The sequence below is a fragment of the Ichthyophthirius multifiliis genome (assembly GCF_000220395.1).
Source record: "Ichthyophthirius multifiliis unplaced genomic scaffold scaff_1120509251432, whole genome shotgun sequence".
Classification (NCBI taxonomy): domain Eukaryota; phylum Ciliophora; class Oligohymenophorea; order Hymenostomatida; genus Ichthyophthirius; species Ichthyophthirius multifiliis.
Genome location: NW_004085879.1, coordinates 31093 through 57883, shown reverse-complemented (window position 1 = coordinate 57883; position 26791 = coordinate 31093). Strand labels below are relative to the sequence as shown.

Genomic DNA, 26791 nt, shown 5'->3' with positions numbered 1-26791 from the left:
ATAAAAAATAAAATTTTATATTATCCTTACAAATTCAAAATAAATAATTTTAAATATGATTTTTTCATGTAAATGGACCTGGTTATTAATAATAATGCTTCCATTTTTTTTATTTTTATTTTATTTTAAATTATTTTAAATTAAATATATTTGTGGTTTTTAAGTTGCAGTATATGATTGCAAATTTAGATAATTCACGTATTCCGTTTAACATATTAAGTATGAATTAGATTTTTAATTTTTAATTGACTTAATTATATTTCATGAAACTGGCTAAATCTCCTCAATTGTAAATTTTTTATATTATATATAACCTGTTTTAAATTTTATATACGTCTATTAGACTAGACGTAATATGGTTTCACAATTTAACCTTTACATTACAGGCATATTTATCGGATATTTTTTTTTATGGCTACTTATTCTTTGTTTTTTTATCGTTTTCACCAAAGTATACTATCCATTAATATTTTATGCCTAATATATTTTAACAATTTAAAATGTGTTATCTATTTTTTAAATTTTATATATATTCCTTTTTATAGATTTCTTTTTATATAATTAATATTGATTGTTATTTTGATTTTTAATTAAATTTATTTAAATTAATATAAATTAATGTATTAAATTAAAATTATTCATTAATTAAATTTATATATAACTTTTGCAGAAATAATACCTCTAAAAATATATTAATTTTAAATTTTAATATATAATTTTTGTTAAATATTATTTCTATTATTAAAAAGATATTAAATAAAAATATTTAATTAATTATAATATATTAAGAATATTAGAAATTTTATTTTTTATAAAATATTATAATAACTCACTGTTATAATTTACCAAAATCTAATTAAATATATTTTTTTTAAATTATTTATTTTAGTTTTTTAAAAAAATTAAATATTTTTATATTTAATTTGAAAAAACTTTATTAAGATATATTAAAAATTGGTAAAATTAATAATGAATTATTTGAATTTAATAAAAATTTAATTAATCGTTTGAAAAACATACAATCATTTTATTATTATTATATTTAATATTTAAAATAACTTAAAAATAAAGAATCTAAATTAAAAATAAAATTTACATTTATCAAAATAATAAAAGTCAAAAATATATATATATATATATATAAATATATATTTAAATAAATATATTAACATAGTTTATTTATTTATTAATATTTTTTAATTGTTTTACTTTACTTTCATTTATTAAGAGCTAACTAGTTTTTATTTTGAGGAGTTTAGATTTCTTTTACACTACAGCAAAGAAAAACCTTTTCAAAAACAGATTTATTCTTGTTTAGATTTTAATATGATTTAAAGTTAGAATTATTTTGAGTTTTTTTAATATGAACAATATTTTATTAACACCAAGATGAAGCATTAAAATTTAAATTTATTTAATCTTTATAGTCTAAATTATGTATCATGCAAACAGTATCTAAATATCTTAAAGCTGAGCATTCTACAAGTTCTTCAAATGTTTCTTCTATATCCTTTAAATATTGTATTATTATTTATGATGTATACTGTTTTGTGTTAGGATACATAATATCATTTTGAAATTGCATTTAGAATATTTTTATTTGAATTAATTATAAAATATTTAACAATTCTTTCCATAATACTGAAAACTCTTATATCTATTATTCCTTATATTTTATGCTTTTTAGCCCCCCTAAAACTTCAACTAATCTGGTATCTTGTATTTTCTAAATTAAATTCAATAAAGAATTTTTGTAGTTTTCAATTACTTCAAAATTATCTACTTATATGCTTTTTGTAGATATAGATGTCATTTAGTTACCATTTTAAAAAATATTGTTAGATGTATTTGTCTCTATCTATAATCCGTCTTTTTTAGTATATTTTTTTATTAATTCATTCCTTTATTAAGGTTGAATTTATTTTTAATGCATTTTTTTTATTCTTTAAATCTATTTTTTTTATATTTTTTTATGCTTTTTTATTTTTTTTAGTTATTTATTATTATAAAAACAAAAATTAAAAGAAATAAATGTTTATCTTTTTTTAATTAATTATCTATTTATATATAATTATTTTAAATTTATATAAATTATATTTTTAATTTTCATTTTTTCAATAATTACTTTTTCTATAGGAACTTTTTTATCAATTAATTTAAGATAGTTATTATTTAAGTTAATTCAGTTTATCTTAGTAGTTAACTTATAAAAATGATAAAATACCAAAACTAGTAAACAACAATAGTGAATTAATAATTTTAATTTCAAGTAAATTTAGGCGAGTCTCGGTCACTAACGGATTTATAACCAAGCATTAATATATCTTAAATTATATTAACAATATTTATTTATTATATATAATTTTACATAATTATATTGCAGAATAAACAACAAATGGATAAAAACTAGGTGCTTATTAAATATAAACTAAAATAACCCATATTAATTTAAGCTACGAAAACAGGTAAACATTCTAAAAATTTAAAATATATGTATATAAATAAAATTATATAATTAAATTTAATAAATAATACGATATAAAAATGAGTATCCATAATAAGATTTTGTTAAAACATTAAAATCGTTTATTTTGCATTACAAAGTTTCAAATCCCCAATGAACTCCACACTTTTTTTATAAGGTAAATAATAAAAAAATTAGTTTATTTTTTTAAAATATATATATATAAATATATATAATTTATATATATATATTTATATATATATTTATATATATATTTATATTTTTATTACTTATAAAGACTAATGCATAGCTATATATTTTACTAATAAATTTTAATATAAAATATATTCTTACGGAATTAACGATGTATACATAAAATAATATAATTAACCAGAACCTAAAAGAATAGGTAATGTTAATACTCCTGTATAAATAAAAGCTTGTAAAGATATTTTATTTATAGCTAACATTTCTCTGTTTACTTCTATTTTTTTTAATTTAGCTGATTATAGTAATTCTTTTGTTATTTAATGGGTTTATTTTTCTTCTTATATTTATTACTACAATTTTTCATATTATTCCATTAAATTTTTTTTATCTTATAATCTTTTTTATTTATTTGTTATATTTTAGATGAATTAATAACTGATTTTTTATGGAAATCTTTTAAGTGATTTAATTATCATTTTTTTTTTTAATTGTTTATAATATCTTTTTCTAAATATTTTATTATTTTAAATTAATTTTTAATTTAATAAGAATTAATATAACAATTTTAATTTTATTATTAAGGAAAATTTAATTGGAAATAATTTTTTTTATTCATAATAATAAAATAAAGTTATAGTATATAATAAAATCATTTGATAGTTAACTTTTTAAATATAAATAGTTTTATTAACAAAATACATCATTAAAGTTTTTCAGATATTTTTATTAAAATTTGATAAAATTAAATATTCTAACTAATTATTTAATTCAATTATATTTATTGTTTAAAAAATAAAATAATTTATTTAAAAATACATAATTTTATAATTAAAAATAATTTTTCATATAATATACAAATACATAAAAAATAATTAAAACTTATTAACTTAATATAATATATATATATATATATATATATATACAATTTTATGGCTTAAATTTTGATAGAAACATATTAATTTACCTTCTTATTCAGAATTAGATGAAAATTTAGACTAAGCAATTTTTTCATACATTTGATAAATAGAAATAAAAAATAATATACAGCCTCATCCTCATCTACCTATATTATATTGCATGCTTAAGTTTTTGGTGCAGTATATTCTTCGGTTGCAGCATATTTTCGTCCGCTTTTTGTTGAACTCGATCCTATTCTTCAGCTTTAATATCGTATACCATCTATTATTATATTTAAAATAAGCATTAATCTTTCCAAATCGTATATCAGAAATTATTTTTTAGTTTATAAATTAACTTTAAATAAAAATAGTTTCAATATGTATGTATTATTATATTAGTACTTAATTATTTTTATTGTTGTATATAAATGAATTATTATTGTATAATTTTAATTTAAGATTTAAATTGTTAATTAATATATGAAAAGTATTTTAAATTAATATAGTTAAAATATAATAGAAACAAAAATAATAATTATTATAAAAATAAAATATATAAATTTTTTACATAATAAAAAAAAAATGAATATATTATAAAAATATAATAAAGATTACAATTTTATAAACCATAATATATTAGTTTAAAGTATTTATTATATTTATTTTTATTATTAATGAATTATATATATTAATATTTTAATACATATAAAATAATTATTTCATACTAATTTTATATTATATTTAATTTAATATTTATAAAATAATTTTCTATAGAATTATTTACTATATTTATGTATTTAATATAATTTAAAATAAAAGAAAATATTAAAAAGATTTAAAAATAAATATAATTAGAAAATAAATAATATAATATAAATTTAAAAATAAAATAAAAAAAATAATAATTAAATATAAAAAAATAATTAATTAAAAATATAAAATAAATTTTTTTAATATAATACAAAATTATAAAAATATATATCTAAAATAATAATATGTCTAATTTATTAAAAATATAGTTAATATATTAATTTCTATTTTTTTTAATTTTATTCTCTATATAAAATTTTAATTTATTATTATATAAATATATATATATATTAATTTTATATAATTTATAAAACTTTATATATATATATTTATTTATATAAAAAAAAAATTATTATATATTTTTTGTATAAATAAATATTCACTTTTAAAAATTTAATTCATTTAATTCTTAAATAATTTAATAATAATCATTTATATTTATGTTAAATTATTCAATTAATTTTATTAAAATTTTATAAATAATATTTATTTAATTGAATTAAAATTAATTTTTAATTTTCATTATGCAAATTTTATAAAGCTAAAAGTTTTTTATTTTCTTTGAAAAAAAAAAAATATTTAAAAATTATTGATTATTATTTAACGTATATTATTAATAAAAATTTAATAAAATTAATTAATAATATAAAAATTTAAAGTTTTCAAAAAATAATTAGAATAAATATTATTTTTATTTATGATTAATTTAATAATAAAATAAATAATTAAAGAAAGAAAGAAAACGAATTTACTAATAATATACATATATATATATAAATAATTTAAAAATCAAAAAAAATGGATATTAAAAAATAATCTATTATGCAGAGAAACCAATGCAAAATAGCTCCAATATAAAACAAAGATATAGGAAATCAAATAAAAAGCTTAACAAAAGAATAAAAAAAGAGCAATAATTTACTTAGGCAAATATATAATTAAAGTTTAAAAAATTAAATTTAGAATAACAATTAATTGAATAAATTATTAAAGTTTTTAAACGAATATAAAAATGAGAAATAACAATTTATAAAAATTAAGCCTGTTAAAAAGAAAAAAAGGAAACATTAATATTCGAATTCATATTAAAACTAAAATATATGCGAAAGTTAGTTAATTACTCCGACTTACTAATAAACAAATTTTTTTAAAACACATGAATAAATAAATGGGTAAATTAAAAAATTATTTATAAATGATAAAGTAAAAATAAATAAAGAAATTATAAAAAAATACTTTGGAACAATATAAATATAAGATCACTATATATAAAAAAGAAACAAAAAAAAATTTAAGAAATTAAAAGTGTGTAAAAAAACATTTTTTAGCATAAAAAAATAACACTAAATCATAAATTTTACATTTATTGAAATCATAATCTACAAAATAAACTAGCCATTGTATTAAATAAACATTAGATGATAAAGGTGATCTCTTTAAATCTAATAATAATAATAATAACTTAAATATATATTTAGGGGACGATTAGTTTTTTTTCTCGCCTAAACATACGAAATCTTAGCCTTTAAGTTGCAATAAATAATAAAATAATAATTATATCTAAAAATATATTTAAGAAAAAAATTTTAGCAAACAAAATGAAATAAAGTATTGTTCCACTAGAGATTGTTCTTAATTTTGGTCTAAAGTTAATAGGGGTGATTTATTTTAAATAATTAAAAGAAGTAGAAAAATTCTAAGTGCTTATTCATAATAAAAAAGTTAATGGATTTAAGAAAAATAAATGCTTTAAAAAGAAGCTAATTTATTAAAGTAAAAAATTGAATATTACGAGCATAATTAATGAAATAATAAAAATTAATTTAATTTTCTATTAATATAATTGATTATATTCTTTATATTTTATTATTTTTATTTTTTAATAAAAAATAAAATAAATTGAATTTTTTATTTTTTTAATTTAAAATTAAATATTTTTATTTATTTAATCTTTAATTAAATAATTTATATATTTTTATTTTAATCCAATTATTTATCTTAACAATATAATTTTTTATTAAAATTAAATTTATCAATTTATAACAAAAAATATCATTTATTAAAACAAATAATTTATTATTTAGATTACTTTATAATTAAATAACAAATATTTAATACAAACAAACAAAAATACTCATTAAGCTTATAAAATTTTAGCCTTTTTTTTTTCCATTCCTTCCATAACAATTTCCTTTAATTTATTATGAGATAGTAATTCTTTATTAATATCAATATTAATAAATTCATCTAAATTAAGTTCATTATTTAGATCTTTTTTTTTATTATTTTTTGAATCCTTAATACTCATTTACTCAATATGTAAACTTTTATTAATATCTCCGTTTTCCATTCCTTTATAAGAAATAAGAATATTAATGTAATTTTCAATATCAGCAAGAAAATATTCTAAATTATTTTCAGTTAAATCGAATCCGATCTCATAATCGAATTTTTTATTCTGATTTTCATTTAAACCACTTTTAGATAAATCAATTAAAATTTCCTAAACACTAGGTTTAATTTCCTTTATCATATTATTTACTTATTCGATATTTTATTATTTTTCTTATATTATATTTTTTAGTTTTTTATATTATTTTTCTTCCAGAGGTGTTTATAATTGAGCTCTTTCTTTAGCAGCATTTTCTTTAATTTAGTCTTGGCATTTTTTATGTAACTCTTAGTTAAAAGACTCTAAATTATCTATATCTTAACTTAATATATCAACATAATTATATAAAGAATAATTCTATTCCTCACTTTTTATGAATGTATTTGATATTTCATCTATATCATTTATTCCTGTATTTTCTTATATTTAGGAAAAGGCCTCTTCTATTACTTTTAGATTTTTGGAATATTATTCGATTACTTTTACTTTTTCTTTATTACAAGCTATTAAATGTTTTAGTCTTTTTTTTAATAATTCTTATGTTAATACTATGTCTTAGTCGTAATTTTCTTTTTTGTTTCCGGATTTTAATATTTCGTATTTTGGTCTTTCCTCTTCACTTTTTTTTTTAGCTTCTTCGTATTTACTAATTAAATATAATATATATATATATTGATTTTTAAAATATTGTACTTTAATGTTAGTTTTTTATCTTCTTCGTTTAATTAGCGTAATTTCAATATTTGTTCTTTATTTTTTTCTGTTTTCTCTTTATTATGTTCTATACTAGCTAATATATTAAGGGTTTGCCTTTAAGCTTTTTGCATATTCTCTTCTAATTTATCACTAACTTATAAATGAAGTACTCTTTCTTTCCTCAAAGAGTTTATTTCTTGCTTTAATTTATCGTTTTCAGTTTCGTTTTCATTATATTTGCTTATTGCTTAATCTATTTACGATTTTTGGCTTTTTATTTGAGTTTCTAAAAGTTTAATTTATATATCTTGTTGTTACTATTTTAATTCTTTTATTTTTTATTTCTTCTACAAATTCTCTTTATGAGCCATGTTATAGGTTTCTTCTAAAGCATATAAACGGCGCTTTTCTTATTCTAATTTTCTAGTATAATTGTCTACTTCTCTTTGGAGAGAAATTGATATTGGCTCGGATAATATCGATGATTTAGTAGGTGTTTTTTTATAAAAATTAGTAAACATTTTAATTTTTTAAGATAAATTTTATTTGCTTGATTTTAGTTTTTTATTTTTATTTAATAAAAAAATATTGATTTTAAGTTTTTATTTTAAATAGATGTATTTGTTATTTGCATATTAAAGTTTTATTATTATTATATAATTATTTATTTATTTATTTTTTTAAAAAAAATAACTTATGTAATATATAAAAAAGAATTAAATATTAATAATAAAGCAAATAATTAAAAATAAAAAAAAGTAAAAAAATAATGGAAAAAAAATATAAATTACTATAAGAAATAGAAGAAAAATAATTAATTTTGTAAGAAGAATATTACTTTAATGTTCGCCAATCCGAACAATATTGGGTAAGAGATAATTAAAAAGCACTTCGAATATAATCAATATATAAAATGTATCGTTGTTTTAAGCTTTTTATGAGATAAAAAGCTGCTTGTTTAAAAATATAAAGACGTTTTAGAGGATTTTTAGCCCGAATGAGATTTTAAAAAAGGAAAGAAGAAGAAGCTAATAGAAAAAATATAAAATATTTTTCTGAATAAGCAATTACTATTCAAAAAATATTCCGAGGATATTATTAGAGAAAATTTACGCACGATTTTTATGCAAGATAAAAATTCTTGAAAGAATTAAGCGATTAGAATAATAGATTTTAATAAGAAATTAATTAAGTAGCCTAAGAAGAAGAATTAGAAGAAAGAAAAAAATTAGAAGCATAAGCTAGGGAAGAATTTACATAATTAGCTTAAAATTTACATCATTTATCTAGTACTCGTTAAATTCCAGGCGTTTATAATCCGCCTTATGCTATGGCTAAACCTACGGCTTTTAATGTGGATGTCGAAACGCATCTTAAAGCTACTTTTAAAGTCAATTATATGTGGAAACCTCCTACCAGAAAGGATATTAATAAATTTACTATAAAACCTGTTAAAAAAGTTATTTGATTGGTTGTTTTTTTTTATATCTTTATTTGTTTTTTTTAAAAAGTATATTTTTTTATTTTTTTTTCAAAAAAAAAAAATAATAAATTTTTCATTCCTTTTAAAGAAAAATAAACATTAAATTATATTTTAATTTTATCAAAAATCATGAGTAATTTACTCCTTTTTTTATTATTAAAATTCTTCTTCTTATTCATATTCTATTCTGACTTTTCTGGAATTTTTTTTCTATTTATTATTACTTTTTTTATTAATTTTCTTCTTTTATTCTTCTTCTATACTTTATTATGATTATTCTTGTTCATTATCTTCACTTTATTAGTCTAAATTATCATCATCACTATATTATTAATTAGGATCATAAACAAATTCAGCATCACTAATGTTTTCTTCAGAAGCTTCGTCTTTTTCTTCCCCTTCTTCTTCTTATTCGTATATTTCTTAATCGTCCATGACTTTTTTGAAGGCGTTTTTATTAAAGTTATAAATATCTTCATATACACCATCTTTAAGTCTTTCAATTAATTCTTTTTCAATTTATTCTTCTAAATTTGCGGCTATTAAGGCTTTTTATTCCCTTATTTTATCTCTTCTTTCTGCTTTCTTTTTTATCGGAACAAGTTCTTTACTTTATTTTATATAATTTTTTTATTTTAAAATTATAATATATATTTTGTTATACAATCCATTTATTTTCATTTTTCTTATTCTTATAAGCATTTATCTTAATTTTGTTAATCTTTATTTACATTTATGTATAATAAAATTAGACCAGTAAGGTAAATGCTCATCTATTTCTAATAATGCCTTTTTATACATTATTTATTATTTTATATATATTTTAAAAATTTTTACTTTATCATAATTTTTAGACAATTATATTTTCTCCCATTAATTTGCAGGAGTATGAGCTCTTTCTGCCGTCTTTATATATAAATAACAGATGCCTTTTTCATGTTTAATTGTTGCGTATTGCGAATTTGCTAAAGGACAGGCTTGACGATTACATAAACCTGTTAAATTATATTCGTTTCTGCAAAAGTTTCTTGTATCAGTTCTTTTTTTATAAAAAAAAAAATATATAGAAGTTATTTTAAAGCATTTTGTATTTATTTTTTATGTTTACTTAACTTTAAAAGAACATTATTATCGATTTATTATTTACCAAACAACTTCGTCAATATTCATTTATTTTTATTTATTTAATTTTTTATAATATTAGTTTTAATTTTTTATATTTTTATATTATTTAGACTTATTTTTAATTTAATATATATCGATTTAATTTTTTCGTAAATAAAAATTATATATATAAATAAATAAACTAACAAAACTAACAAAACTAACAACTAAAGTTTTAATTAAACATCAATTTTCATTTATTATTATTTTTTTAATTAAAATCAAATTATACCCTTTTATAATGAATAATATTATGGTAATTTTTTTTTTTATATTTTATTATTTATTTTTTTAATAAAATACATAATTATTATTTCTTTAGATATGATTTTTCTATTCGATCTTAGATATTAATTATAACATAATAAATTTTATTAGATTAAAGTTATAAATGATATATCATTTAACCGCTTACTTCTTTAACTTATTAATATTAAAAATAACTAACTTTAAATTGATTTAAATTACCTATTTTTAATAATATTTATAGTAAGGAAATAAACTTTTTATATAAAATAATAATTTAAGTTTTATTAAAAAATATATTATTCCTCAAATATATATTAATTGTAAAGTATAGAAATACCTTATAAGTAATATTATTCTTAAAAACAATAATATATTAAGCTAAAATACAATATTAAATGTACTCCCTTCTTTTTATAATTATTTTAAATATATTATAAGGAGACCATTTTTTTATTCATTTAATGTTTATGAGCCTAAATATTTATGGATTTAATTTGCTCCAGTGAGAAGTCTACATAGCTTTATATTTTTTTATTCCAGTTTACTAATAAATTTATTAAATTTGTTTTTTTCGGTTAAAAAAATATCTATTTTTTTAAAGTTTTCAATATTGTTTTTTAATTAAAGCTTTGGACTGGCTATTTGAAATTTCGAATATTTTTTCTGAAGAAAAAATCTTTTAATTTTTTATTGCATATTTTAACGAATTGATGCATTTTTAGTTGATAATTTCTAAATATTATTTCCCTTTTCAATCCTTTACAAAACTGGATTTTTTTTTGAAAAAGCCATTTTCCCTATAAGTATTTAATCTTCTTATAATATCTATAAGTCTAAAAACAGATTCTTATCATAAATGAATTAGTTATATCTAAAAAGTATTTTTAATTAATCTTATAAACCTTTTTTTATAATTTCTTCTTTGTAATTATTTTCCATTAAAAATATAAATTCTCTTTTTTTTTTCTTTTTTAGAAAAATCAAATACATATTCCTATAAAACTTCTTTATGAAAATAAAAATTCGTATATTTTATTCCTTCAATACCATTTGAATTATTCCCCAATTTTTCTGACAATATTTATTCTTCTTATTCCCTAACAACATCAAATTTACTACATCAAACTCATTTCGACAATTCCCATATTTTTTTATATAATAGAAGTGTTTTTTGTGAATTTTATGGTGTATAATTATTTACCTAGAATTATTCTATGTTTCGCTTAAAATCCTTTTTGTTCCCAAAATAAAGAAACATTTCCCATTATGGATAAGTAACTTATTATTAAGTTTTTATATTCAACTAAGAATTTGTTTATGCAATAATTGACAACGATTCCATTTAAATTTATACCTCTATGTAAGTATATTCTACTATAATGCTTAAAAGAGCTTTAATTTATAATTATTATAAATATATAAATATGTATAATAAATATATTATAGAAATTGTTTATTATTAATCTATTTTTATTTTATTATTTTATTTTTTATTATTTTAGATAATAATTAAAATAGTATTAATAAAATATTATAGTAAAATGAATAATAGAAGCAAAATTATAAAAAATAAATACTCAATTTATACAGCTGATGGAAACGGAAGAGATAGTTATATATATTAAAGCACTAAACTAAAATATTGGCCTTTAAGTGATTCTTTTGTTAAAATGTTTAAAAAACCTATAAATTAAGAAGAACAGTAAAGATCAACAATTAGACTTTTTTCTTCAGGATAAAAAAAGAGAATAAATTATGATTTAAAAGTGTGTGAAGTCAATTCAAGATATTCATACTATTCTAAAAAAGCATGAAAACTAAATTAATTTTCTTAAATATAAATAAATAATAAAATGAACATAAAAATATTATGTGTATATTTATATTTATGAAATAATTTTTTTAATTAAAGATTTTATAAGCAACACTAGATAAAAAATATATACATAATAAACACATAAATTATTTAATTTTAATTGGTTTATTTAAATTAACTATTAATTGCCTTAAAACTTTTATTCTTTTATAAGTTACTAAATATAAATTTAATAAAACAATAAAATCATAAAATATAATTTATATATATAAATTATTTTTTATTAATTATTTTTTTTATGTTAAAATAAAAATAATTAATTATTTCAAAATATCAAATAAAAATTTACCTATTTCATTAAATTTGTAATTTAGCAAAATATTAGCCTGTAATAATTCCAAATAATCCCGAAATAATAAATAAAAACGCTATACAACTTATTCCTCTAGGGATAATTTAAACATCTAACAATTATAAAACGAGAGCACTAACAATAGGTTCGAACAATTAAAATGTTTACAAAAGTGGTTATTCGAACATTTTAGAAGTTAATTGACTAGTAATAAACCCACCCATTCCAATAACAATACTCATAAATAAAAAACCGCTAAATTATTCACTTGAAAATAACCCAAGAAGCCCCCACATAGAACTACCAGAAAGAATATCACTTCCAGAGAAGAAGTAACTACTCATAGAGATATTAAGGCAATTAAAAATGCAAATAAAAAATGTAGCTTAATATGGTTAATAAACTTTTAAAGCCAAAGAAGCATTTGGTTGCATTTTAAAAGTCACAAAACTTGCAAATAAAGAAATAAAATTTCCAAAAAGCAATCTTTACCAAGGCTCTCTGTAAAAAAGTTTATTCATTTTATAATTAAGGGAGGAAGGGTATATATCTTCAAATTAAAGTGAATATGAATCATATAAAATCATTAATATTCCGAGCAAAATTAATCCAATTGAACTTATATCAGAAGGATTTGTTACACCTACTGCTAAATTTCTATTTATACAATTGTAGAAATTCGATAAATTGCCTAAAATAGCGGCATGTGCTACAAAATTCCATTCAAAAGTAAAAAGAATAAGGGTAAACCAAATCGAAGTTGGAATAGAACTTAAATATGCTTATTTTAAATTATACCAATTAAACATATGACTGAATTTATATTGCTATTTAGCAGTTTCGTTGCCTGTTCTTTTCTCGTAAAGCATAAATGGAATCATCATAAAACTTTGCAAAAAAAAACGCCAGACTATACGTAGATATTTTTCAGCAGGCTTATGTTAAATCCATGAAGGAATAAATCCTCCTTATAATAATTACATAAAAAGTAAAAACCAAGCTATTTTTGGATCTATTTTTTGATATAAAGGCTTATATAAACCTTTTTATATTTTATATTTTCGAATTTTATATATATTGTTTATTAATTAATTATTTAATGTTATTTTTCGAAACCCATGTATATTTTTTACTATTAATTTGTCGTTGTGTACATCTTATATTTCCTCTGTATGAAAATTGAAACCTTCTATATTTATTAAAGTTTATTTAGGTTATATCTCGAATGAACTTTAGGCTTCTGAATTTTCTTAGTCAAATTAACAATATTCATCTTCATCTTATTATTTTATTTCTTATTTTTCTTCATTGATGGTATCTTATAGTAAATCATAGATATCGGATGTTCTTTACATTTTTATTTAAAAAAATATTTTTTTATACTTTATGCTGTTTAATTAAAAAAGATTCTTATTTTTTTAAAAAAAAATTATTAAATAAATTTTAATTAAAAGACTAAAATGTAATTATTATTTATATCTTTAAAAAAATTAATCATTTTTTAATTATTAAATGAATATTAATTATTTATAATTAGATTCTTTTTTATTAAAAAAAATTACATAATAAAAAAAATAAAATAGAAATAATTAATAAATATAAAATTAATTAATCAACAAAAAAAATATGAGTAAAGAAAAATAAAAAATCAAATCAGAATAATACAAGAAATTTTAGTTTTTTACAACAACTGACATAGAAGATAAATAAACAGGTCATACAGACCATTCTCTTTTAGATATAGACATTAGTATAGCTGAATATATAGATCCTCGTTTATATTTAGCATCAAAAAAAGAAAATTGCATATTTATATACGAATAGGATTCCATAATAGGAAAGTTTGCTCCTTTTTCCCACCAATTATACTCCATATATAAAACATAAGAATATTTAATTACATATGGATCTGAAAGTTAGGATTAGTAATATTCTTTTAGTAAAATATATAGTGCAACAGAATTTGTTTAAGGGTTGCCTTAATTAAAAAAAACAATTCAAGTTGGAAAAAACAGACCTTAAAAAAACTGTATGGCATTTTCTGTTTCTGAAGATTTATCAGCTATAGCTTTTGGATTTAAAGATGGAAATATTATTTTATATAAAGCTAAAGATATTATTAATTATCCTTTAAAAGAATTTGCATTTAAGGCTAGTGATTAGCCTATCAAATAAGTGTTTTTGTAAAAATAAAATATTAATAATAACGATGATAATATAGTTAATTTGTTTGTTTGTACTGATGATAGTATCGAATGTTGGATTGATTGCTCCAAAAAAAACTTCTTTATTAACCTGGAGGACATCTTTTTGGTTTGACGGGATAAGGAACTCTTATTGGATGTTGTAATAATGATAGTTCGAATGTTTTGGAATTCGATATTAATAAAAAAATCAATTAATTTGTTTTTGATGATGAAAATACTGAAAAATGTGTATTTTTTTTTTATTTATATATATAATAATACAAAATATTAGTAATTGAAAACTTTTAAAGATAATTTTTTAATTTTATTATCTTTTAGTAATTAAGATTTCTTTTTAACTATATTTGATATTTTAAACGGGTTTTTTTTTTTATTATATACTTTTTATATTTTTTTTTAAATAAATATAGATTTATTGCATATAAATAAAATTTTAAATCAGTATAATCTATAATTCCTTCTTAAAATTGTATTCACATAATGCATATGACATCTAAAGGTGAAAAAAAAATAACTAAATTAACTGAAATTGAAAACACATATAAAATATAATATTTCTTCAACAGATTTCTCTATGATATTGCTTATAAATTCGTAAAAAATTAAAGCCAAGATTAAAATTTATTAGCTGAAATATGTCGTTTGCATGCCGATAATATATACTAAAAAGTAAAAAAATAAATAAATAAAATATATATAAAAATAAAAAAAAGGGTGATTACTAATTAGCTATATAAAAATATATTGAAACAATTGGATTTATAGAACCATCATATGTAGTTCGTAAATTTTTAGATGTTTCCTAAATTGAATATTTGATAAAATATTTAGAAGCCTTACATTAAAAAAAGAAAAATGATAAACATTATACTGCCTTACTTTTAAATTGTTACGTAAAATAGAAATTAATAGATAAACTTGACACTTTTTTGAAACAAAACTAATATGATAGTGAACTTTTTGATATTGATTTGGCAATAAAAGTATGTAGGGAATCAAAAAATAATGACTTAGCTTTAACTTTGGCTGACCAAAATAATTTAAGTGAATAATATTTGGATATTTTAATGGAGTCCTTGAATGAAAATAATACACTTAAGGCTATTGATTATATAAGAAGTAAAGTTGATTTATAGGAAAAGACTAAATTTTTGTTAACTTTTGGATAGAAAATGATGAAATTATGTCCCGAGAAGACTTTAGAATTAATTTAAAATATGGTATTACTTTCTGCCATTGGGTCATAGTAATATTTACTATAGGAAGATCTATAAAATAATATTCCATTAAATGATTTAAGTGTTTTGGAATATTTTGGGTTAGAAGAAAAATCTTATTAGGAAATTCCTTTAGTAACTTTTAGATAAGCAGATGAGTTCTTTCATGTTTTTTTAGGGACAAAAGATTAATATTTGGAGAATTATTTGGAGTTTTTAACTTCTAAAGTAGAGAAATTATAAAATGAGAAGGTTATTTTTCATAAGTTGTTTGAGTTTTATTTAGAAAAAAATAACTAGAGTGAAGAATATGTAAATAAAATTTTAATGATTTTAAAAAATAATAAAAATGATAAAAAATATGATTAAAATTATTTATTGGTTTTGTTTAAAATGAAAAAATTTGCTCCTGGAATCATTTTTTTATATTAAATTATGGGACTTAAGGAAGACTTACTAAATTTCTATATTAATAATAATGAAGGAGACAAAATTATTGAAATGTGTAAAAAAGAAATTAATGAACCTAATTTATGGATTTAAGTATAAATATATATTTTAAGTTTATTTTGTAATATATAACATTTATTTAAAAGGCTTTAAAATATTTTACATAAGATGAAATATTTAAAAACAAATAAGATGAAGTCGAAATTAAATTAAAAGAAATTCTTGAAAATATTGCTAATTAATCAAGTTTATCTCCTCTTTTAGTTTTAAGTATCCTTTAAGATAGTAAGAATGTTTAATTTGGTACAATAAAGAGTTATTTTAAAAAAAAGTTAGAAGAAGATTATAAAATAATATAAAAAGATTAAGAAATAATAAATAAAAATATAAAAGAAGTCCAAAAACAAAAATAAGAATATGAACAAATAAAAACATAAGCAAGGGTATTAAAATATAAAAAAATAAGAATATTTAAAAATAAAAAAAGATTGTTACTAATAAAAAATGTTCTGAATGTGATACAGAATTAAATAATCCTAAAATTCATTTTATGTGTGGACATTCTTTTCATTTAGGATGCTTACGTTCTGATACTTAACAAAAGGGATGTGATAAATGTAGTTTAGAATTTAAAAATGTTATAGAAAGAAAAGAATAGTTTAATTAGTAAAGTAAAGATCATAAGGCTTTTTATGAAAATCTTACTTAATAAAATAATAAATTTGAGGTAATTGCAGGGTTTTTAGGAAAAGGATTATTCGCTTAATATAATGGTGGAAATAATTGATATTAATTTTATTAAAATAAAATTATCTCTTTATTTTATATTTATTATATTAAAATTATTTTAATAAATAAATATATATATAAATATATATATATATATATTTTAATATAATCATTAATATATATATATATATATATATATTTTGTATTAATAAAAAATATAAAATGGATAAAAATTAAAATTTTTTAAGTAATTTTTTAAAAGATCTATGTATTTAATTAATTTATTTTAATTATTATAATTAAAGAAAATATATTATAGCCTGTTGATAATTTAAATTCACCTGTTTTATCAGAAAAAGAAGTTTTTAAATATAATCTAAAATTGCAATAAATCATTATGTATTTTAATAAATAACAAACAATTATATATTTTAAAAAATCTTAATTATGAATTTTCTAATTTTATTTATAATTTTATGTTAATTAATTTGATAAAAATTAAAAGAAAATGTGACTTAAGAATGCGATAACTATGAGTTACAAAGGAAAGAATTTGAAAAAAAATATACCATGAATAATAGGAAATAAAAGTTCTTGAATTAGATTATGACAATTTCGAAATAGACTCAATTCATGCTGAAAAATTATATTAAATGCTAAAGGCTAATTAGGATGAATTAGATTAAATTATTTAGATATATTCAAAATAAAATATAGTAGAATAATAAGAAAAGGATAGTGATAATAAATTTAAAAATTTAATTTAAGTAAATATAAAAAGCATAAATAATTTTAAAAATTAGATATTTTTTTAATTCATCTTTTAAATTAAAAAAAAAGAATATATAAAATAGTAAAGAAAATGAAGAAAATAAAAAAATGATAATTGAATTAATAATATTAACATATAAAAAAATTCAAACAAATTCAAACTATGAAATGAAAATCAATAAAATACAAGAAATTTCAAATAAATATAATCAAAATTTAAATAAAATTAAATATATTAAATAACTTTCTACTTTTTGTACGAATTGTAAAGAAGAATTTATACCTGAAAATAATCATTCTGTAAAATATATTTATAATATATATATAATATATTTATAATATATTTATAATATTATATATATTATATATATTATATATATATATTAATATTTAGTTTATATTTTCTTTTATAGACAGCCTGTTCATATCATCCAGGTAAATTGAAATATTTCAGTTGTAGAGGATGTGGAGCAGATGATTATTATACTTGCTGTTTAAAATGTAATAGATGTTAAAATGGATGTGTAAAGTCTTCTCATATAAAATGAAATTTAAATTAATAATATATAATAATTTTTTAAAAATATATACAATTTTTATTTTTGATTTATATTTTCTTTCTGCTTTTTTTTATAAGTGCTATTATTAATTTTTTATATTTTTTTTAAATTATAAATAATTTATCTAAAATTATTACTAGCTTAAATTTAAAATTATAGATATATTATTGTTATGTATATTTTTTTATGTTTTTAACTTAAATTTATAAAATCTAAAATGATGAATTTATGTATAGTTATTTTCTTTAATTTTTTTTTTTTTATAAAGCATAAATTTCTTTTTTATTTAGATTCAAAATATAATAAAAATAAAATAAAATAATTATGTTTTATTTCTCAATCTGTTAATAAAAAAATAATTAAAAAAGTAAAAATATATTAATTGTATTCCAATTTTAATAAAATATAATTTCTCAAAAATAATAAATTAAAAAGCAATATTTTTTTTAATTAAACAAAAAGTATGCTTTACCTTTTTATTATTTAGTTAATTATAATTATATAATAATTTTTTATTTTTCTTTTTCTAAAAAATAATAAACAAAAATATATAAAAAACAAAAAACTGAAAATTAAGAAAAATAAAATAAAAAAAATGGATAAGAAACTTGCAAATTATCGTATAAATAATTCTTTAGGATGTAAAGCAATGTATATAACAACTAATAATGATTATGGGTAACACAACATATTAAATAGTGATAATATACCCACTTATAATGAAATAGTAGATAGTTTATCAGATTTTAAAAGAACTGAAAAATAATTAAAGAACAAGACTGTTGCAACTAAATTTAGTGAAAAAAGGTCAGATGAAAATGAAGACGAATTAATGAAAGAAAAAAAAAAATTCGACAGAAATATAACTATTCCAAAAAAGTTCCCTTTAAATCCTGATTAATATAAGAAACCTGAATAAGGATTGAACATTGGTAACCCACTTTATATGACTGCTAACAAAGATTATGGTATGCTAAAACCTTCTGCCTATGAAATTCCAAATAGGTATTATCCTACTGATACTAGTTACACTAAAGCATTTCCTTATAATTATAAATTTGATGGTTTAAATACGAATGTTACTTTTTCTAAAGTACACAAAGCTTTGAATGAATATTGAAGAATTCAATTCATATATAAATTTATATATATTTTATTTTCTTTTTTTATTTAAAAAATATTTATATAAATTAATATAAGTTGCAAAAATAATTATAGTATTAATTATATATAAACTAAAAAAAAGCAATAAAGTTATTTAAATAATTTTAAAACTAAATCAATAAAAAAAAATGTAAAAAATAATAAATAGCATAGTAAAATAGGAAGCGGGAAGTTCTCCTACATCTTCTATAGCAAGTAAAACACTTTAAGCAAACTAGAGATTTGATTTACATAAATATAGTTAAAAAATAATCGAAGATTTATATGAAAATGACTCTTTTGGTAAAAGCTAAAGAGAGTCTATAAAATAAAATATAGAATTATATAAAGATAACATATAATATGCAAATAATTATTTTCCAACAGATTAAGAATTAAAAAAATTAATAAATAAATAAAAGTAGTCATTTTTTAACCATAAATATAGTGCATAAGAAATATTAAGATCCTAAACACTTTATAAGCTTTTATATGAAACAAAATATGCTGCAAATAAAAATACAAAAAATTTTTTTGATATAAATGAAAAGTAAAATAAAAGTTTAATCCCAGAAAATGAAAATGAGGAAAGAATAAAAGCTAAATTCACAAATTATTTCCAGAATTAATTAAATGAAGCAAATTTTAAAAATGATGAGGAAATGATTACTTAATTAGAAGAAATTTTATTTAATTTAAAAAGCTAAAAACCACAGAAAAATTATAAATCAGTTGATAAGAAATAATAGAATTAATAATAAGAAAATAACTTAAGGAATCCATTAATAGAAAAGACTATTTAAAAATCAATGAAGAATATGCCGTATATTAATCAGTTTTATATAAAGAAATATTTTAATGATTATAATAACAAAATAATATAAAATAATTAATTGAAAAAACTACGAATAGTCAATAATTATCTTCCTTTAAAAATAATGTTTAAGAATTATACTCAAGGAAAACATGATAATGAAAATGAAGTATAAGTTAAAATAAAAAGTTCAAATACTAATGTATAAATATAGGGAGATATAATATATGAACTGCACAAAAAATATGGAATAAAAAGAAGCTATACAATACCAAATGATAGGTTTTCAGTAGAAAAAAGCGTAAGTGATTTATGTGTTTTAATGGACATTAAAGAAAATGTTAAATAAGATAAAGGATGTTTAACGTTATTTGCTATTGATAAAAAATTTAAGATTTTAGCAAAAGAATAAAGTAGAAAACTTATTGAATATTATCCTTATGATGATATTCATAATTTAAATGAAAACGAAAAAAATAATAATAATGATAACATTAATCAAAATAATTTTGAAAATATTATAAAAGTAAAGTCTTGTAAAACTTGGGTAGAGTAGTTGAAAATAGGAATTAATTAAGAAGAAGATTTGGAATAATAAAAAATATTTTAAATATATTAAGATAGTCTTATTGATGGATGGATTAGTTATTTATTATATATTAACTAGAATTTCATTGATCTTAAGCTTTAAAAAGATATCTAGGTGGTTTAAGATAGAGTTTTGGAACTTTTAAATAAGGAAATCGAAGAATCTTATTTTTAGTTTTATTAGAGATATTTGAAATTGTATTTTTTAAAAGGAAGATAAAATATTTTAAAAATATTATCTTATTGCAACTATTTGCAGTATATATAAAAAAAACTCAATTTTGAGTATTTGAATCTAATTATTAATAATAATAATGAAAAAGAGGATGATAATTTTACTTTTTAAGGAAAAAATAATTAAAATAATAATTAAAAAAATGTTGGTGATAACAAATTCTTTTTAACTAATCCTGATATATTTGGAAATATAGATAATATTAATAAATTATAAGAAGATTCTAAAGAAGATTATTATAAAATTAACGGAAAAATGCAAGCTTAAAAACTTGATAATTAATAAAAAAGCTAATTTGATAAAATAAATTTCGACTAAGATGATTTGATTATTATAACTAATGAATATAATGAAAAAATCATATATGATTAAACTAAGGAAGATTTGAAAGATGTTCTTAAAGAAATTGCTTAAGTTAGCTCTTTTTATTTTCATTTTAAAACTAAACATGATAAACCTTATACTTATAAAGATTAAAATCATATTTTTTAAGATAGTTTTGATAGAGAAGCAATGATTGATTCTATAATTTCTTTATAATAATAGTAAAGTTAAAATTAAATATTATAAAAATTATTTAAAAAAAAAAAGATTTTATATGCATAAAGTAAAGGTATTAATGAATATGAATAAAATATTAGAATTATGTATAGAAAAAAATATAAAAAATAATTTAATAAAATTAATGATTAAAATTAAGAATAGAAAAGTTCGTATAAATTTATTTGATAATAATGTTTTTTTATATTACCATTATGAAATCTAAAATATGATTTGTTTAAATGAAATTTTAAATAAAGTTTTAAATATTCCTAAATAATAATAATAATAATAATAATAATAATAATAATAATAATAATAATAATAATTTTACAATTTTTATTATATCAAAAGTTTGGTGAAATTTTTAAATGAAATAGAATAAAATAGATTAAATTTTTAAAATATAGAAAAGTATGTTTTTTATGAATAACCTAAATTAAGATAAAGCTAAATTTTCAAAGCACAAAATAATTTTTTTTAAGAATTAAAATAAAATACTTTTTAAATTTTTGATAATGACAATTCTTTCTTATAAGATTATCATATCGAGTTTAAATATTTAGAGAAAGATGATTTTTTAGATTAAATTGATAATTATAATAATATAGAAAGTAAACTAATTTTATAAATAGAAGAAAAATATTCTAAAAGTGAATAAGATAAATTTACTTTTGATATCATTTCAATATATAATTTTTTATAATTAAGAAAGCGTTTTCGTTACACCCTTTTTAGCTTATGTTATTTACTAGATATATATTAAGATTAAATAAATTTTTTGGGTAATGATTTTAAAAACAAATTTGAAATGTAAATTGATCCTTTTTTTGTTTCCTAACCTGAAAATAAGAAAAGTTATTTAAAAATCCTATTAGATGTAGATGTTCTTAAATTTTCTAAAAGAAATAAATTAATTAGAATAGTGGTTTTAAGTTATTGCTAAATGGGGTAATTTGGAAACTTTAAATAGTGTTTTAGATGTCGTTTTTTAATTATCTTAATTAACCTATAATAGTGTTTTTTTAAATAATTTGTTCTTTTAAGGATTTCTTTAGTAATTCCCAAAAGCAAAGATTGTTTTAAAAATAAAATAAAATATGGATATTTTTAGAAACATATTTGATATAAAAAAACAATTTGCAAATGAAAGTATAACTCTTACAAGAAATAAATATATTGGAAAAAGTCCTATTAATTTACCTCAATAATAAGATTAGGTAATTAATGCCTTAGTTTTAACTCCTAGATAGAGTGCTCTAAGGCCTAAATTAAATTCAGTTACTACTAAAAAGGAACTTGATGAAAAGACATTTAGTTTTACCAGTTTTGTTAAAAAACTTTAAAGAGAAAATTAATGGGATTCTATGAAAATTTTAACTATTTTATAAAGAAATTATATTGAAATATTTTATAATAAATTACCCTTTTAAGAACATTTATTATATTTTGCACCTTTTTAGCCTATTTTTGATGTTGGTTTTTAGGATAATCTCAATAATCTTAATACTCCTTAAGATAGTTAGATTTAAGTTTAAAGTTAAACTGTTAATAATGAAGAGTAAAGCGAATAAATGTTCTTTGATTCTAAAGGAAATATATAAAAAATTTGGAATATTCCTTCCATTGATTATATTCTTTTAATGAAACATTAAAATTTCGATTAAATAATTAATTAGGTTTTTTTTATATAAAAAATTAAAAGAAATATATTAAATAAATAAAAAAAAGAAAAATGAAGAAAACGGCTTAAATATAGATAATAATAATAATGAAGAAGATGAAGAAAAAAACTGGAAAAAATAATAATTTTCAGGTGGAAAAGATTGGCTTAAATTCTAGGAATTAAAATTGGAAAAAGATACATGTTTAATGACATCAAATAAGCAAAAAAAATCAATATAATTAAACAATAATGTATCAAAAGTCTTAAAAAAAATAGATTATTTTGAATGTAAGTCTTTATTATATTTGCGCTAAACACATCTTTTTGTAATGTATAGAACCTTCGAAAGCATAATTTAAATATTGGCTTTGGTTACATTTGATAATTCTCTTTAATCAGAACAAATAGATTTATTATATTTTTAGTAAGGATAATTAGGTTCTGAAAAAATTTAATAGACAGAAGAATATAGTAATGAAAAATTAATAAAAGGAGAAAATTTTGTTTTTCGAAGAAATGAACTTCGGTTAAGGAAAAGTATGGAAAATTTAAAACTTTGGATAAATACGATATAATAAAATGTCCAAAAAATACGTAAAAGTGTATAGAAAGGAGAAAATGCAATAAATAATATAGAAGTAGATAATTTAGAAACTAACGAGACAATATTATTATATTTAGAAAAATTACTTAATAGATATTTTATATAAAATCTATGTTCTTTTTTAATTTAAATTAATAAATCGAGAGAAAAAAATGATTAAAAATTTGTAAAAATATTAAAGGAAATTCTCATTGACTTCAACTTTAATGAAATTCAATTTTTAGCAAAATATTCAGATTAAAAAATTTTACTTGATAAAAGTATTCTTTTTGAAGATAAATCTGCTAATTTTCTCCATTAATAGACTGGAGGAAATATTTAGCATAGCTCCAATTCTGATTTTATGAATTTAATACGAGTTGTTTTTTGGGATTTAAAAAGTCAAATTATTAATAATAATGGACTAAGTATAAATAATAATGTTACTTCATATTTTAATAAAGAAAAATAGATGAGATTAATATGTCCTTAATAGTTTTTTTGCAAAACAATAATGCGGTTTAACTCTATATTGGACAATAAATTAATAAAATGTGAATAGTATTAACTTTAGGAACTTTTTGAAACCAAAAAATAATTAAATGTTGATATTGAAGGGTTTATTAATAGAAATTATCCGAATATTTAAGAAGAGTAAAATTTAATTTCTTATGAAAGATATTGTGCGAAATTTATACATTTAAAAACTAGATAGTTGATTTGTAAGGAAATTTTTTTAGTAAGAAAATTAAATATTATGCCTTTTGAAATTTCAAGTCAATTATAAGAAAATGGATGTGAAGATCCTTTGGTTGAAATTTCAAGAATTTAAAACGAATATTTGGCTGAAATTGAATAGAAATTATTATAATAATAATAGTAATAGTAATAATAAAGAAATAATGATAAATATAGATAATAAAAATTAGGCTAATTTAAAAAGGAAAGTATGAATTATATTACCGAAAAAGCGCCTGAATGTATTATTGTTTAAGATATGATTATTTGTCTTTTTTAAATTTAATGTTCTATGTATGCTGAGGCTAATGATTTTTATTATGAATAAAATTGCATTATTTCCAAACTTATTAATGAATAAAGAAACAAATAAACGACAAATAATAATAGTCCAAAAAATAAAGGAAATTTTATCCTTCCTACATTTTTTTAAACTGGAGATGATAATTTATATGTTTTGGATATTAATTCTATTCTTTAGAATTTCATGTAGAAAGTTTATTTTGATTCAGCAGAAATTAAATGTTTGAACAAAAATGAATCCCTTGTAATTTTAAAAAAGAACCTTAAACAACATTTATATATAGTGAATACTCATTTGATTTAATTAATAGAAAATAAATATACTTAAATAATAAAAAATGCCAAATAAAAAAATTAAATTTTAAGCAAAGATGTCGAATTTGAAGTAAATAAAAGTCTAGAATTAAATAAAAAAATAAACTTTTTAGAAAATAATATTTAAAATATTGCTGAATCTTTAATAGCTGAAAAAAGCGACGATTTATTATATGAGGTTTAACATTTTGTAAAAAACTCTACTTATACAATAGAATAGAGATAATAGGAAAGAGAAAAATTAAGGTAGGAAATATTCAAAAAATATAGTAATTAATTTAGAGATAATTAGATTTCTAATGATAATTTGATAAGTAGATATTATGATTTTAAGAAAGGATAGAAATTGGAAGTTTTTAATATGATTGAATGTATAAAAGATTATGATTATAAATGTTTGAAAGAAACAGTATAAAAAACATTGAATGAAGATTTAGAAAGCTTATTTTAGAAAATGGATGATATATGGCAAGATAATAGTGAATAAAAAAAAGAAGAACTAAATAATAAAGAAGTGAAGAGTTTAATCCTTAATTTTTAAAAAATGAGAATTTTTAAAATTTTAAGAATGGAATGTATCAAATCTAAATATAATAGAAAAATATAATAAATTTATGATAATAATTCAACTAATGAATAACTTTATAGAGAAAAAAAGAAATGTAAAGCTAATATGAAAATATGAAAGAGTAACTCCTTTAGTTAAAAAAAACTATTGCCATAATGGAATATTAAAATGAATTGTTAAGACAAGATGTATAAAAATCAAGAAAGGAAAGACTCTTTTTTATGAAATAATAAAAAATAAAGGATGATTAAATTAGAAGTTTAGAAGAAAACTTAGATCTTAAAAATAAATAGTCATTTTAAAAAAATACTCAGAAATTCTATACTACTCATAAAAATATTGCTTCTTCTCATTTTATTACTAAAACTAATATTTAGTAATCTTAAAATTTCTAGTTAGCTTAAATTAATTCTTAATTAAATTTAAATAAATAAATTTCTCCTTAAGACGTTAATAATGCATAATCTTAAACTTAAATTAATAATACTTCAGTATAATAATAATAAACTTTATAGAAAACTATATAGATTAATTAAGATAAAATAAATACTAAGTAAAAAAAATAAACTAAATATAACTCTACTAATAATGTTATTAGACCTTAATCAAGTATACCTACGAACAATAAAGTTCTAAGAATGACTTATAAAATTGTTTAAAATTGATATATAGGATATTTAAAAGCTTGAATTATAAAAATAATATTTGTTTTATAAAAAGCATTAATTTAAAAAAAAATATATATTATATTATTTTAATAATTTTATAAACAAAATTTTACGAAAATAATAATTTTTATTAAATAAAAATAATTTTGGTTTTAAAAATA

The 26791-nt window shown here is 17.6% G+C and overlaps 5 protein-coding genes across 5 annotated transcripts, besides 25 other annotated features; 2 read left to right on the top strand and 3 right to left on the bottom strand. All coding sequences in view use genetic code 6, as the record gives it.

Annotated features, from left to right (window-relative positions):
- Positions 1-521: 521 nt before the first annotated feature.
- Positions 522-560: a microsatellite.
- Positions 561-1122: 562 nt separating this feature from the next.
- Positions 1123-1166: a microsatellite.
- A 751-nt stretch (positions 1167-1917) lies between these two features.
- Positions 1918-1969: a microsatellite.
- Positions 1970-2494: 525 nt separating this feature from the next.
- Positions 2495-2532: a microsatellite.
- A 144-nt stretch (positions 2533-2676) lies between these two features.
- Positions 2677-2745: a microsatellite.
- Positions 2700-2752: a microsatellite.
- Positions 2753-3462: 710 nt separating this feature from the next.
- Positions 3463-3512: a microsatellite.
- Positions 3513-3564: 52 nt separating this feature from the next.
- Positions 3565-3596: a microsatellite.
- A 629-nt stretch (positions 3597-4225) lies between these two features.
- Positions 4226-4274: a microsatellite.
- Positions 4275-4414: 140 nt separating this feature from the next.
- Positions 4415-4488: a microsatellite.
- Positions 4459-4506: a microsatellite.
- Positions 4461-4519: a microsatellite.
- Positions 4468-4514: a microsatellite.
- Positions 4520-4614: 95 nt separating the features above from the next.
- Positions 4615-4661: a microsatellite.
- A 1617-nt stretch (positions 4662-6278) lies between these two features.
- Positions 6279-6361: a microsatellite.
- Positions 6362-6517: 156 nt separating this feature from the next.
- On the bottom strand, positions 6518-7992 carry IMG5_203420 (hypothetical protein; the record flags this gene model as incomplete). Its single annotated transcript, XM_004023837.1, has 2 exons — positions 6518-7421; positions 7469-7992. 2 exons carry the CDS (start codon positions 7990-7992, stop codon positions 6518-6520), a joined length of 1428 nt encoding a protein of 475 aa, XP_004023886.1.
- Positions 6933-6984: a microsatellite.
- Positions 7993-9003: 1011 nt separating the features above from the next.
- IMG5_203410 (maintenance of killer 16 protein, putative) lies at positions 9004-10124 on the bottom strand (the record flags this gene model as incomplete). The annotated part of the gene is made up of 3 exons (XM_004023836.1): positions 9004-9564; positions 9619-9993; positions 10063-10124. 3 exons carry the CDS (start codon positions 10122-10124, stop codon positions 9075-9077), a joined length of 927 nt encoding a protein of 308 aa, XP_004023885.1. The 3' UTR covers positions 9004-9074.
- Positions 9452-9481: a microsatellite.
- Positions 10125-10257: 133 nt separating the features above from the next.
- Positions 10258-10285: a microsatellite.
- A 1552-nt stretch (positions 10286-11837) lies between these two features.
- Positions 11838-11868: a microsatellite.
- A 669-nt stretch (positions 11869-12537) lies between these two features.
- Positions 12538-13518, bottom strand: IMG5_203400 (hypothetical protein; the record flags this gene model as incomplete). The annotated part of the gene is made up of 1 exon (XM_004023835.1): positions 12538-13518. One exon carries the CDS (start codon positions 13516-13518, stop codon positions 12538-12540), a length of 981 nt encoding a protein of 326 aa, XP_004023884.1.
- A 1432-nt stretch (positions 13519-14950) lies between these two features.
- IMG5_203390 (vacuolar sorting protein, putative) lies at positions 14951-17196 on the top strand (the record flags this gene model as incomplete). The annotated part of the gene is made up of 5 exons (XM_004023834.1): positions 14951-15102; positions 15153-15411; positions 15456-16502; positions 16556-16852; positions 16897-17196. 5 exons carry the CDS (start codon positions 14951-14953, stop codon positions 17194-17196), a joined length of 2055 nt encoding a protein of 684 aa, XP_004023883.1.
- Positions 16815-16895: a microsatellite.
- Positions 17197-17259: 63 nt separating the features above from the next.
- Positions 17260-17337: a microsatellite.
- Positions 17268-17337: a microsatellite.
- Positions 17338-18213: 876 nt separating this feature from the next.
- Positions 18214-18292: a microsatellite.
- Positions 18215-18293: a microsatellite.
- Positions 18294-19064: 771 nt separating this feature from the next.
- Positions 19065-19589, top strand: IMG5_203380 (hypothetical protein; the record flags this gene model as incomplete). The annotated part of the gene is made up of 1 exon (XM_004023833.1): positions 19065-19589. The coding sequence occupies one exon, from the start codon at positions 19065-19067 to the stop codon at positions 19587-19589; it is 525 nt and encodes a 174-aa protein (XP_004023882.1).
- A 2475-nt stretch (positions 19590-22064) lies between these two features.
- Positions 22065-22118: a microsatellite.
- Between the last annotated feature and the right edge of the window lie 4673 nt (positions 22119-26791).